Source organism: Andrena cerasifolii, chromosome 1, assembly GCF_050908995.1.
Source record: "Andrena cerasifolii isolate SP2316 chromosome 1, iyAndCera1_principal, whole genome shotgun sequence".
Taxonomy (NCBI): Eukaryota; Metazoa; Arthropoda; class Insecta; order Hymenoptera; family Andrenidae; genus Andrena; species Andrena cerasifolii.
Genome location: NC_135118.1, coordinates 28,097,795 through 28,111,425, shown reverse-complemented (window position 1 = coordinate 28,111,425; position 13,631 = coordinate 28,097,795). Strand labels below are relative to the sequence as shown.

Below are 13,631 nucleotides of genomic sequence, written 5' to 3'. Positions count from 1 at the left end.
ACGGGACGCATCGATACTTCCCATGGAAGACTCTGCCCGACCCGCTGGGAACGTTCCGTTGCGACGAAAGGAGCAAACTCGAAATCCCGCGGAGCAAACTCGAAATCTCGCGGAGCAAACTCGAAATCTCGCGGATCAAACCCTTCGATCGATAGTGGACTACGCGCTTCGAAACTATGCACTTCACTGTATACATACACTTGAGTTATTATATAAAATAAGATCGCTCACTGTGAACTCTGCTAAACTCATTCAAGTAAACCAGTGACGTAATAGTGTCATTACTAAAATCAATTTCCTCAGACCCTATCGCGACCCCTCAAAACAACTCTACTGTGGAATCATACTCTGCCTCCTCAGGTCTACCACGATCTATTAAACACCCCTTTACTTTTGCAACTGCTTGCACGCCTCCTAAATGCCCCGACCGCCACTTTTACTTCGCCCCAAACGAATCGAGGAAAGAGCAAATCTCTGGACGGCTTTAAGCGGCACACGATTCGGTGACTTGACCGATTGCCGGTGTATGAGGGAGGGGGATCTCTCCTCTGCCAGTATCTCCTCTGTTCCGTTTCTCTTGTTGGCATTGGAATAAGAATATCCGGACGCACAAAGGCGTTTTGGGTGAATGGGCCTGACGTAACTCTTTTGTCTCGAACACGGGCCGCTGGTACGCGACTCTGTCCCGTTCGTATTCCTCCCGCCCCGCTGCCAGCAACGTCGCGCCACCAGCCCTCTCCCCGTTGCTGCTGGTGCTTGGGCCACCGATGCGCGCAATGGGACGAGAAACAATGGTTTCCCGGTACAATGGCTCGCAATGCGAGTGATGCGAAAGATGCCATTGTAGCCGTGGCTACGGTACGTGGCATTGTTAACCTTCGATGGCACAACCTCCTTTTTCAGCTACGCGACCCCGCCGCGTTTTCTTCCAAGTCGTGTGTCGCTTGCGAAACTATCATAATCCCCGTGCCCTCCCCCGTGATCCGTACCTCGATCGCTTTTACGCGGAGGCAATCGTCCTCTGTGCTCGTCGATCGCGAAATGCTGTCTGAACCATCGCCTAGGATTGCTCTTTTGCCACTTTGTACTGATTGTCGAACGTGGGACAGGAACTTGTGTTCTTAGTGATGGCATGCGGTCGGCCTGAAGGGGTCAATCCACTGTGCAGTCGTGAAAAATTGTCATTTTTTAGGATTTATTGTTTAGTAAACGGAATGTTCAGTGTAAATAATTGGTTGTCTACTTATTAATACACTTATTGACAGTATAAAAGAAAATGTATTTTAAATTTTTAACAGTGCTTCTTAAATATATGTCGCAGAGATGTACGCGCCTTGAGAAAGCGATGTAATGCTGGTGCAGGTGATTTCGGGAGAACGACGCATTTTAAACAAATAATTCAAAGTGTGTTGTAATCATTATGAGTGTGGTTATCGCCGGAACCAGGATTATTTTTACTGATAAAAAATTAACAAAATGGCGGAGGTTTGAAATGTAAGTGTCGAAATACGGTGAATTTTTCGATCACTTTGCCTTGTAAAAAGTATGAAATGGTTAATCAAAAAAGGTTTCCGTGGTCCCGGCCATAGCCACTGATGTGCTGAATAACGTGTAAAAATTACACACTGATTGGTCAAATAGTTCTTTTGCCATCACCTGCACCAGTCGAAAAAATCTTGCTTTGAGATAATCGCGTTTAAAACTTTTAAAACAAATTTAAAAAAATTCTTTAAATTTTTTTTGTATAATATAAGAGTAGCTTAATGAATACCAAAAAGATTTATTGCATTATATGTGGTATCTACGGAGAAAAAAATCTTTAAAAAGAGCTTAATTTTTCAAATCGTCACAGTGGACTGACCCCTTAACGTAAGACCTTTGAGGGGGTCGCGAATTTCTTAAGTTTTCTTATCAAAGGGGGGAGAGAAAGTCTGGTAAAATTTTACGCAATATTTTCTTAACCTAATTTTCAATATGAATCACTAAGTAGCTTTACTACTTGGCTTTGCCCGAAATTTAGATTCTGATTTTATAAAAAAAGAATTGTTTTATTTATTTATTTTTGTTTTGTGAAAATAGTCACAATCATCTGGATTAGCTAGGCATAATGAGCTGGAGCACATTTCGTGACCCCAGAGTTTACCGTTCAAAAATTTTTAGGCGACAAACACACAAACACTTTCTGCCTTATATATTAAAATACGAACCTTTAAATGAATCTCAATAACTGATAGAATGCAATGTAAAAAATATTACGTAAGAAATAGGGACGAGGGGGATGGAATTTTAAATCTTACGAATTCTTATACTGAGGAAGAGGGAGGCTAATAATTCGCCAGAATTACCCTTACGTAATTTAAGCACGGCCCCTATACACTAGCTAATTAATAGTACCTATACGATGCGCGTTATGAGAAGTAAGATGAAGGAGAAAGTACAAAAGATCACGAGTTTCTCAGTTTCTAGAAAAATATGAACGCAGAAGAATAATTTAGATTTTACTGGAGATATCCAAGTAGAACCACACGTTTTCCTGAATACAGTGACACTTCCACATCACACTTCCGCGTTGCAATTTTCCTACAGACGACAATTAAACCGAATCACTTGGAATCTTTCTGCTTGCGTCCCGGCGAGAAAGCAAACAGTGCGCCGAGAGCTCGACGAGTTTTCAATATCACGCGTGCACTCGCGTTCAGGCGCTCCCCGCGGTTATTTCCACGCGCGCGCGTGATAGGCGGCAGAAGAAATGCAGGCGTCCGGGTGAAAGTTGCGCGAAAGAAACTCTCGCGAAATTTCGCGATAGATAAGCGGGAGCGCAGCTCTCGCGAGAGGCAGAAATGATGGGAAGGGGGTGAGAGATTGTGTCGTCTGGAATAGAGGCGCGACACGGCGGGATTGTGAAACGTTCGTGTACCGATCCGCACGCCATAAAATATCGCGCGAGCCGAGTGTGTCGTAATACGCGACGTCAAGTGGAAGCGGCAACTCGTGTATAAGGAGAAAACAAAAATATCACCGATGCCGCTGCGACTGTCACGAGCGTATAATTCATCTGCGCGAAACTTTTGCATCCAGCCCCATCTCCAACCCCCATCCGCCCCCGTCGCGGTGGTTCTTGTCGTCGGGGATCATTGAAGCTTTTACGCGAGTTTCACGCGTTTAGTCGTAAAACGCAGAGCCCCGAGCGACACAACATCGTCATAAGGGCGGTGATTTTGTGCGTACGGATCGGTAAACAAGCCCCCCGAACGGGGGGGCGTGAAAAATCTCGTGCTGTCCGGACGAGGATCGAGCGTCACAACACTCGCGACGACACGACCAACTTGCTGGATTATCCCGATTAGCACTGTATCCCGAAAACGAAAAAATAAAACACGACGGGGGGTGACATTTCATTTTACTGCTGCACAGACACGTGTTTTATATATATTTTTTTCCCTTTGTGAAAAATCGCAGCGGGTAGGATTCAAAAGTAGATTATTACAAATGGAGCTTTGCAGGCTCCGCTTTGAAAGTTTTAAGTGAATATTAGTAAATTGATTAAAAAGAAGGTTTCCTTCAAATCAATTTGATTTTTCGTCTGATTTGTTGCGACTGACGTTGATCGAAATATTCTGAATGAACTTTATGCTTCAAATTTTATCAAATGGACAGTGAGAAACTTATATCCGTGGTGTATTCGTACAAGAGTTTGTGGGACATGGAAAATAAAAATTAGGTTGTTTTAACAGATCTTGAAATAAACTATGGTATTATCCATTCTCTCTTGAAGAAAACATTTCATTTTCCCGTCCCAATCTCTGATTTGTTAATAAGATCCTTAATAAAGGATTTTATAAAGGAGTCCAGGAAATAATAACAATCAGCTAAATCCATGTCCATTTCGTAGAATAGGTGTTACAGAAATGCGAAGTGATCGTCATAATACTAGAGCGGTTCGAGTGCTCGGGAAAAGCGAGCCGAGCCTGACGGCTCGAAGAATTATTTACAAAAAGACATGGCAAAAAAAAAAATCCACATTACCGCTCACAAATAATCCACACATCTTACCCCGAGAACCAAAAATCTAAAGACCAATAAGAGTGTCACACCCAATCAAACCAACCAGGAAATATTTCCCCGACTGAGCGCATAACCATTCACTCAATCGTCGTACCATTCCATCCAAAACTCTAAGCAGTCCAGACCTAAAGACGAGTACCATATTCGAGTACTCGAACAGCCCTGCAGTAAGTATAATACGCAGTAAGTATAACCACCCACTTCGTTCGTCTGAATACGAACATACACACTGTAGTTAGTCGTAGGACTACGCATCTAGTATAACCGTTGCCTTATTTAATATACGCTTGGTGTCATATATACCCTGTTCCTCTCCAATCCCGTTCCAAGATCGTTTATATGGAAATTGATCAAATGATCTGCGATATTGCATATTAAATAGACGCTGGAAAACACCACCATGAAAAGTATTTATACCCACGCGATGGAATCACGGTCCGCGGGGCGATCAATTGTTCAGCGATATCTTAATTATTTACGCAAAAGCATTTTCACCGATTCGGCGGTTCGCAAGAAGCAGAGGGGGAGTCGACTCGATGTCGCTCGCTCGGGAACTCCTCGTATATTACAGGCCTCTGGATCCGCTTAGCGTATCGAGAATGCATAATTCATCGGTTCTCGATAACGTAGGACGTATTTCAGTAATTGCATCAGGTGTTAGATGAAAGGAAACTTCAGCAAGGTCGCCCGGCATCTCACACTCCGTATTTTCATCGGTGGCATTTTTTCCTCATTCATTATATTACGCGGCCGCTGGCAATTATCGTAATTATTCGCGCTAATGGACGAGTGTTCTAAGAATCGTTATTTATAGAATTAACACATCGCAATCGATACCGTGTCCCAATTTACATGTGTCACTTGATTGGAAATGTATATCCCCTATTATCCCCGCGTATGCACACAAGACGTGAATTTACGCTCACGGTCAGTCAATTCGAATTTATTCGAACGGAACGAAGCCATATTTCGATTATGATCCACTTTCTTATCGCCACAGTAGGCACTATGCATTTCTATTTCCTTATTGTGGTGTAAGCGTCTAACGGGAATGTTTGTTAATGCAAGCTGTTCAAATTAATTACATTCAGCACTGCAGTAGTAGCGTGAATGCACTTTTGGAGACATCCTCGCGGTGGAATTCAAAGCCTCTCGCGGTGCAGCGAGTTCGTACCGCCGGAGCTCTTTGCTGCGCATGCCGAAAATCGGCCGAGTTGCATCGGCTTTGACGTCGCGGCACGTCAAACGCTCGTTTCGCCACCGACGGCGATAATTGCCGGCAAAACGGGATCGTGTAAAGTTCAGAATAGAAGAATACACAACGGTGCACCTGTCGAATCGCATTATCGGTCACGCGACCATCGCTGTCGCGTTGCCCATGTGACCCAACCATCTGTTCGCCTATCGTATCACGCTGTCGATGCGCATCACCGTGTAACTTGCCAAATAGTAGCGAAACCCCGTGCGCGAAACGTTACCCACCCTTCTAAATTCTTTACGGGTAAAACACTCCGAAGAAGCGTGATCGATTTTTTTCGACCTGCAAATACCGTGAGACCTTCGCGGAATCATGAGCTCACCCACTGATACCAGCGAGCGACCAATGTTTGGAGAGTTATTCATTAAGAGCAAACGAAACATTTAGGAAGAAATATATATGAACCTTGGCGAAGTTCTCAAAATCATTATATACTTAAAGACTACAGTAATTCTGAATTTACTGTATTATTTTATGACCCGCGCATGAATTTTAAACAACCATATTTGCTGTCCCGAGATCCACAGCAAAATCTGTCTATATGCGCCTGAACGAAAGATAAGATCATTTCCTTTGCTTAAACCCACGCTCTTAACGACTGGTGTAGCGCATGCCGATCCGATAAACAGGATATCCAACCTGACGAACAAATATCGCTCTGAGTTGGACGTCTTTAACAAGGCTCTAGCGCCCTTTCTAACAGCGGTGCGCAAAATTATTCCTACGGAATAGCAATTAGGGTTGCATCGTTAATCTTGTAATTTAGTATGTATGTAATACCTCACGCAACATTTTTATTTTATTTCATTGTTTGTAAACGGGAAGGGGTTCCCTTTAGTGTACAGGAGTAGGAGGGTACATATGAAAACAAAGAGAAAAAAAAACATTAAGACAGATGACGCAGGGGACATAAAATAATTTGCCTGACAAGCTCCGGTAATCGAAGTAATCGCGTTAGTAAAGTGCAAAGCTAAAATAGAGAACAGCTGAAGCATATCACAGTACATTATTTGGAATATTCAGATTTTTGTTAACTGTACAATATATACTAAGGGCTAGTTCCGTTTAAATAAATAAATAAATAAATAATAATAATAATAATAATAATAATAATAATAATAATGATCCCCTCCGACAAGCATAAAATGTAACAAAACGTTACAGAAAACTGATGATATTCCCGAAGTTTCGTCGAATTGCTCCTCGGTATCGAAACGAAGCTAGACTGGAGTAAATGGGGCGGGACGATGAATTAATGCAATCAGAACGATTGTAATCGAGGGGAGGCAACAAGCGGGGGGTGGAGAGGTCCTAAAACGAGGCGATATCGCCTGGCGGAGCCAGGCAGCGATGTATTTCTTGGCCGATAATAAAAACAGTCGATCGTACAGGTAATTAACGAGAAAGAGGAGAAAGCGGCTAAAGTGCCGGACGGTTTTCCCACTGGAAACCCTTCGAGACGTTCAATTAGGCACAGCGCCAAACTAAACCCGACCCAACAATGTTGCGCGGGTCAAATGTCGAGTGCCAAATGACAAACCGACATTTCCTCGCCATAAATTTCGCTCCCCGTCTCTGGCGATCAGATACGACATCGGTAATTAAAGGAACGATAATTAAAAACGTATTAGGCAAATGGAGGATGAATTCGGCTGATAAGGAAAGGGAAATTTAAAGGAATGTTCCATGTTCTCTCGGTGCTTCGAAATGCCTTTACGATCACTTTTCGAATCTACATGCTTCACTACCAATTTCGATGGAAATTGATTTGATTTTTCAACGATTTCTTTAGCGACCTATGAATTCTCTGTATTTATATCTGTGCTTGTATTTCCGTCTGTCTATCAACAATGCTACACTCTGTCACAGCGTTTTACTGGATTTCATTTTCTAAGAGATGATTCCTGCCGAAAAAGAAACATCGAAGGTGTAGAATAGGATTGTTTTCTTTTGAATGAGATTCGAACTTCTCGGGGGTATCGTATCATTCAATGAATGTAAAGATCGTGTCGAGAGATTTTCTCGAGATTTAAAGACCGAGGTTACAAAAACTTGTACTCGCGCAACTTGTGTTTACCAATGTTTATATATAGACTGATGTCTACTTAACGATGTCTACTTCTGTTTTTAGCAATTCCAATTATTACGGCCGCCAGCATCCGACTAATAATAGTTCGATTACAAGTGTGAAAGGTTTTTTCTTATCGCGCCGCGACTAGCATCCAACTAATAATAGTCTCGTTACAAGTCTGCAACGTTTTTTTTCTTATCATAGTTTACACAGTATCAAACGATTTAGGATATCAGACACAGATTAGATGAGTTGTCACTTTTCGTAGCGATAACAGAAGGAATCTGAACTTATCGCCGTGCGTGTATGTGTAATGAAACGTAACATTGACCCTATGAAAGCATTTCAACTTTTAATACACATTCAATAAATAAAAAAAATAGCTTCAAATTTCTACCATCGACGTTTAAAGCCAATTCTCCCGAAAATCAAACGTCACAAAAAAAAGAAACATTTATTTCACAATTTTGATTTCCTTTTTGGTGAAACCACGTCGCAGCTCACTTTGGAGCACCGTGCATATTTTTAATTCGTTCTAAATTCCTTGCGTTCCTAAGGGACATCAACGCGAGGAGATTTAATTGTAAAGGAAACAGCAAAAAGAATCAGGGGAAAAGTTCGCGGAATCGTCACTTTCGTAGCAATAGACTTAAGCCGTTAAAGGGAAACGCTGGGCGGATGAACGGCGTTGCCAGTGACGTCACTCGTGCCATTTTAACGAAGCGAGGAAACTGTTGTATTCCGGCTACGATATTGAATGGAGAACAAGTACCGTCCCTCCTGCCCTCCCAGACCACTGGGAAGGTCATTGCACACTCGTAAACAAACAGGACGCGCCGTCTATAGTACGCTCGGCCGCGTCACTGAACGTACGCAACGATCTAATACCGTGCCTCAAGGTCGTCGCTCCGCCATAATAGCCCACCATCTATCGACAGTTGACTTAAACGGAGCACGATCGAAAAATCCACCGAAAACTTTACTCCACCGGCAGGCGAAAACTACTCTGCGAAAACATTTCTAAAATACTCCAAGACCAAAACTTCTTCCCCAAACTGTAATCCTCTTTATACTTTTCATTAGATCACGTTGGTGTACACGCGCCATGGAATCCGATGGTGTACACCGACGTTGAACAGTAAACTGACCGTTGCAGATTCAAATATGGCGCTCGATGTTATACAGGACCGCGTTTCGCGTTCGAAATTCGACACTCGAAATCGTTCCGCCGAGCGCGCAATAACGCAACGAGCTTCACTTTATTATACTCTAACGGAGAGCCGAGTCGCCTCTTGGACGATAACACGCGCTATCGAAGCTGAATAAGAAGACGGGGCGTTTCTTACCTGTTGCCAATGATCCTCGAGCGATGGCTGGGCCGAAAAGTATCCGGTGTCGTGTATGTCCTGCAACTCCCTAAATATGTTCCCACTCGGCAGGATATCCATGGTTACGGCGGCTGATCCGTTCGTAACTGGTGAACTCGGCACAAAACGAACGACGTCGAACCAGATATATATTTATATAATAAACCAACAAGAGGAACCAGAGAACCAACAAACAAAACCGTGGCGCGGGACGCGATGGTACTATCCCTCCTTTCTCCCTCCTTGCCCACCCGTGTGCGTGTGCACGCGTCGTACGAAGAGGATGCCTAGATGGTAAGGCAGCGCGCGGTCACTAACTGCACGGCGTTACGCGGCTCGCGGCTCTAACGCATGCACGTACACGCAGCAGGTAGCGGCACGCACACGTGCTTATCATCGAGGAGAAGCCACCGAGACACGGCCGCGACGTCACCGCGGCGGGATGACCGACGGAGACCGATACAGAACGAGATGGGACGATTCTGTACGAACGAGACGCGAGAGAGGGACCCGGCTTAACCACTTCCTTTTTCCGCGCGCGCACAAACACCACCAACCAACGGTGGAACCGTCGGTTTCGAACCGTGAGAGAGCGCGATCTATCTCTCCCTCTTTCTCTCTCCCCTTCCTCCGATAGCGCTACCGGCGTTTTACTGTTGCTGCCAACCCCGGCGCTAGGTACGATCGCGGTTGAAAAAGCACGCGGGCCACTGCGCGACACGTATGTATATCGCAGCGGAGGGAAAACTCACTGGAATGCCGCTGCTCGCCCGGCCCGACGCTCTGTCTGTTCTCGATAGCGTCGCGTACACCAGACACGCGCGACAGCATCCATCATACGTGGAACGGTTGACAACGGAGCGGCCCCGTAACCACCGAACGCGAAACGTCAAAACGCCGGCACGAGTCGCGACCCGTTATCTGTTCGATTCATCCGGCTTCTCTCGCTTATCCTCCTCTATCTCCCAGCCCCCTCTCTCTCTATCTCTCTCTCTCTCTCACTCTCTTCCCCCTCGTATCTTCGATATAACTTCACTCTGTTACTATTCGCTGCCCGGGATCCGTAGGAACACTGAAACGAATCTTCACTCCGTCTCGCGCTCGTTCGCTCTCCGGTAACTCGTGTACATTCACTGGCGAGGAACACACGCGGTTCCGACCGTCACTTGTTACCGGCTTTTCCACCGTGATACACTTCCGGTACGCGGCGTCGCGTCGCCGTTCCGATCGCGCCGATCACACTGCCGGCCCGAGACAGAGACACGCGTCGCTGGGGGGCGAGGGCGGGGGGGATGAACGACGAAGAAACATCAACGAGATATTCGACACTCCGTAGGGAGCCGACGGTATCCCCGACCGTTGATGCGTACAGACTCTTCCGCGCGAGCGCCGAAGAGTGACTGACGTTCCCTTGCCATAACTGAGCGCGAGAGGGGCCGAGCTCGGCCGAGGAGTACCGAGCTCGCGCTCGCCTGCCGGCGACGCGCTATCGTGGCCGGCGGCCGCTTCGCGTCGTGGCAGCACCGCTCGGTGGCGTCGCGACGCCGCTCCCTCCCCTCCATGTACTTTTTCTTATCCCTCTACACGCCGGCGATACTCGCTGCTCTCGCGTGCCGTTCTCCTTTTCGCGATATCCTTGAACGTAAATGAAAAGAATTATCGTATGGTCGCGACGTTTCCCGGGGAACCCACTCTGCGCTGAATAAGAGCAAACTGATACGCGTGGGGTGCTGCGTCTCCGCGGCAGAGCTTTCCAAATTCTTCTTCTTGGTCATGGTACCGTTCTCGTTTTGGCACATGTTTACGAGACACGGGTAGTGGTGGTTAAAAGAGAGTTTAAAATGATAGCTGCGACGAAAATAGTATAGTTTAACAAGGAGAAAGTGTATCCACACAGCTGGTGTCTCGCGTCACGAAACCAGTGGCTATATTGTAGACACTTTTTCTTCGCGTTTCCATAGATCATTTCAAGTAGGGTAGGGTGGGGCTAAAAGTCCCGAATGCAAAATCTCTATTTCTAAGCGATGCATTGAGTTTCGCAGTATGCTATGTAAAAGGCGAGGAGAAACGGAGGTGAGTACAGAGTCGCCAGTCGCTCCTGGACGTTCGTGCGAATTACACGACGCCTTCGTTATTTTATGTATCGAAAACCAAAAGGAATACGTCGTCCTTATTGTTTCATACGAAGTAAACCACAGTTTAAAAGCGTATCAGCCAAGTACGTTAAGATTGTATGTTCCTTTAGTAATGTGTGCATGGTATTGTTTACTGCTGAATGATAATATTTTCTAACGTATATATCGCAGAAACTATAGAGGTACCATTGGGGCAAAAAGTCCCTCAGACTGAAAACATATGTTTTATTATTTGGTTTCATAATGAGATGTCCAAAGTATAAAGAAATGATGCCAAAGCCTTTAAATAGTGTTTTTGTTTTAGTTCAGCGATTTTTATTAATTTTTAGTTCAAAGTGAACCTTTGATTTATATTTTTATTTTTTTGTTAAAGATGTAAGCAGAATTGGCTTAATGAATATTTGTTGATTTGAAAAGAGTTTTTTACTTAGTTTAATATTACACGAAAAGACATTAGGGACTTTTTGTCCCGTGCGTGGGGCAAGAAGTCCATTTTGCATTGACAAACATTTTGCGGTATAACTCAACAGAAAATATCAACAAACGAACTCCGTGAATGTAAAGCATAATAGTTATAGATTATACAAAATAACCCCAGATATCTCTAGATTGTTATTACTAAATTTTACATAGGCTTATATGAAAAACGGGACTTTTAGCCCCAACCTACCACATAATAGATATAAGATAATTAGCGTAAACACTGTTGGTAAAGTAGATAAGCATCTCGTAAACCAGGGTGAAGTAAATCATTCATGCAAAGGGGCCATTCTTACTATTCTTCTACCTCCAGTTCACAATCGGGGACCATTTATTTAAAAGCATCCAAAGTTGTTTGCGCACAGTGGGGAAATTTTGCGATTTCATGGCCAAAACCACAAAAATAAATTTTTCAATTCGACAAAATAAATGCAAATGTCAATTGAAGAACTCATATGAGTATCAAATGCCACCAATGTTACTGTTAAATATTTTAATACAAAGCTCGTATAGACTCGCAAATATTTATGGAGACCGATCGCAAAGAATTAATCCAGATTTTCAAGTTACTTCAAACACTTATATTGTGTTATCCAAAGATCTGAAAATAATTTCAAGGCATGGATTCAATTCTTGGTGATGCGTAAGATATCTTTTTGTCCTTAAAATAATTATGTTTCGGTTTTTAATACGTAATTTATACAATTTTTAAAGTAGTGTTTTAGAAATAACCTTTTCATATAAGAATAAATTTTCAATACATAAAATAGTTATCAATCCCATAATATCCTGCAATGATTTTTATTTCTATTTTACGTTGGACTATTTTTATTATATAAATGCAATTATTAATTGCTAATAGTTGCTCCAGTGTGTCTTGTCTAACATACGACGTAACTATGACCGAGACTGGTTCACATGTTATACATTACAAACCTTTTTAATCTTTTTTAAACGATTTTATTCAGCTTCGATCCTCTGATTGTTTGTGTTACGTATGTTTGTTTGTCGGCAGAAGCGATAACCATTCTGCTATACCCTGCTGCACTGTAGCAGAGGCATGCTCTAACAAAGAAAAAAGTGTATAAATAAAAATAATAAAAAAATCTTTATCGTTCGTAATTTTTGTAAGTGCTGTTTTTCGGATAATTTAGTTTCTCACATATTAGAACGTAAAAGTGCCGAATTTTATATATTAGAAATAAGTTTTGACCACGAAAATAGACATAGTTCTTCAATTGACATTTGTATTAAATTTGTAAAATTCAAAAATTTCATTTCTGTAGTTTTGGCCATAAAATCGCAAAGTTTCCCCACTGCGCGGCGTGTGCGCGCATTCGTAAACAATTCTACGCCGGAATCGCCTCGGAGAGCTCGTTCGCCGTAACTTCTCGGGCGTTTGTTTCGTCGCGGACGATTTTTAAATCGAGCTCGGCCAAAGAATTATTTGCAAATGAATAATCGCCGGTGATTCAGCCTGGCGTGCTCCAACATCGAGAGCGCGGGGCAACAAGGAGATGAACGCGCTGCGTCGCCACGGGTACAAGCGTGATTCATGGATTCTGCGCGTTCGTTAAAAGCTGTTGTGCGGAGACGCTGGGGCAGCGCTGGGGAATGCCAGATTAGATACGTAAGCGGCATTTATGGCGAATGGAATTAGAAGACCGGGCAACCACTTATCACGACCCCCGTGCCTCGTTTCCGTCCGAGCTATCGTTGGTCGGGCTGCGTATCGCTGCGGGCCGCGGGGAAGCCCGCCGCCGGACTCGAAACGCTCCTTCTTTTTATCGAGTCACGTTCCCACAATGAAATATATTCCACCGGGAGCGTACGGAAGGATTCCTGGCGCTTGATGCATTCGCGGCAAGGCCGAACGTGGCAAGAGAGAAAATATCGGGCCGGATAAGTGGAGGCAAAGTGCTTTCCGAGTACATCAATATCAGTCGATCGCGGAAAGTAATCGTCTTGACTTTCAAATGCTGCTAATACGTTCCTGATGAATTTCCAGGCATGCTACATCGGGACCTGACCTCTCGTAACCTCTCAACTACCGCTTCCTCCCCCCCGGATACATTCGGGTTGCTCAGTGGGTTAAGACGCCCGGCACCATAAATACGGCGGTTGTTGTTGGATCCAAGCCCAGCCCCTCGAAAGCTTTCTTGTACCGAGATACATAGGATCGTCGATTTTCGCCGTTAGCCGCGGAGAGAGCCGGCGGAACGTTTGTTAGTCTGGAAAATAGTTCCACGGTGAAT

At 44.1% G+C, this 13,631-nt stretch overlaps 1 protein-coding gene across 2 annotated transcripts in view; it reads right to left on the bottom strand.

Annotated features, from left to right (window-relative positions):
• The window catches only part of LOC143374361 (Krueppel-like factor 6), a 417,548-nt gene extending 407,375 nt beyond the window's left edge, over positions 1–10,173 (bottom strand). The window contains exon 1 of one of the 2 annotated variants that reach the window (XM_076822497.1): positions 8,741–10,173. In XM_076822497.1, the coding sequence (XP_076678612.1) occupies positions 8,741–8,842 (102 nt within the window). In that variant the 5' untranslated portion in view covers positions 8,843–10,173. The remainder of the gene's footprint in view (positions 1–8,740) is intronic. The other variant, XM_076822481.1, reaches the window with a different exon arrangement.
• Between the last annotated feature and the right edge of the window lie 3,458 nt (positions 10,174–13,631).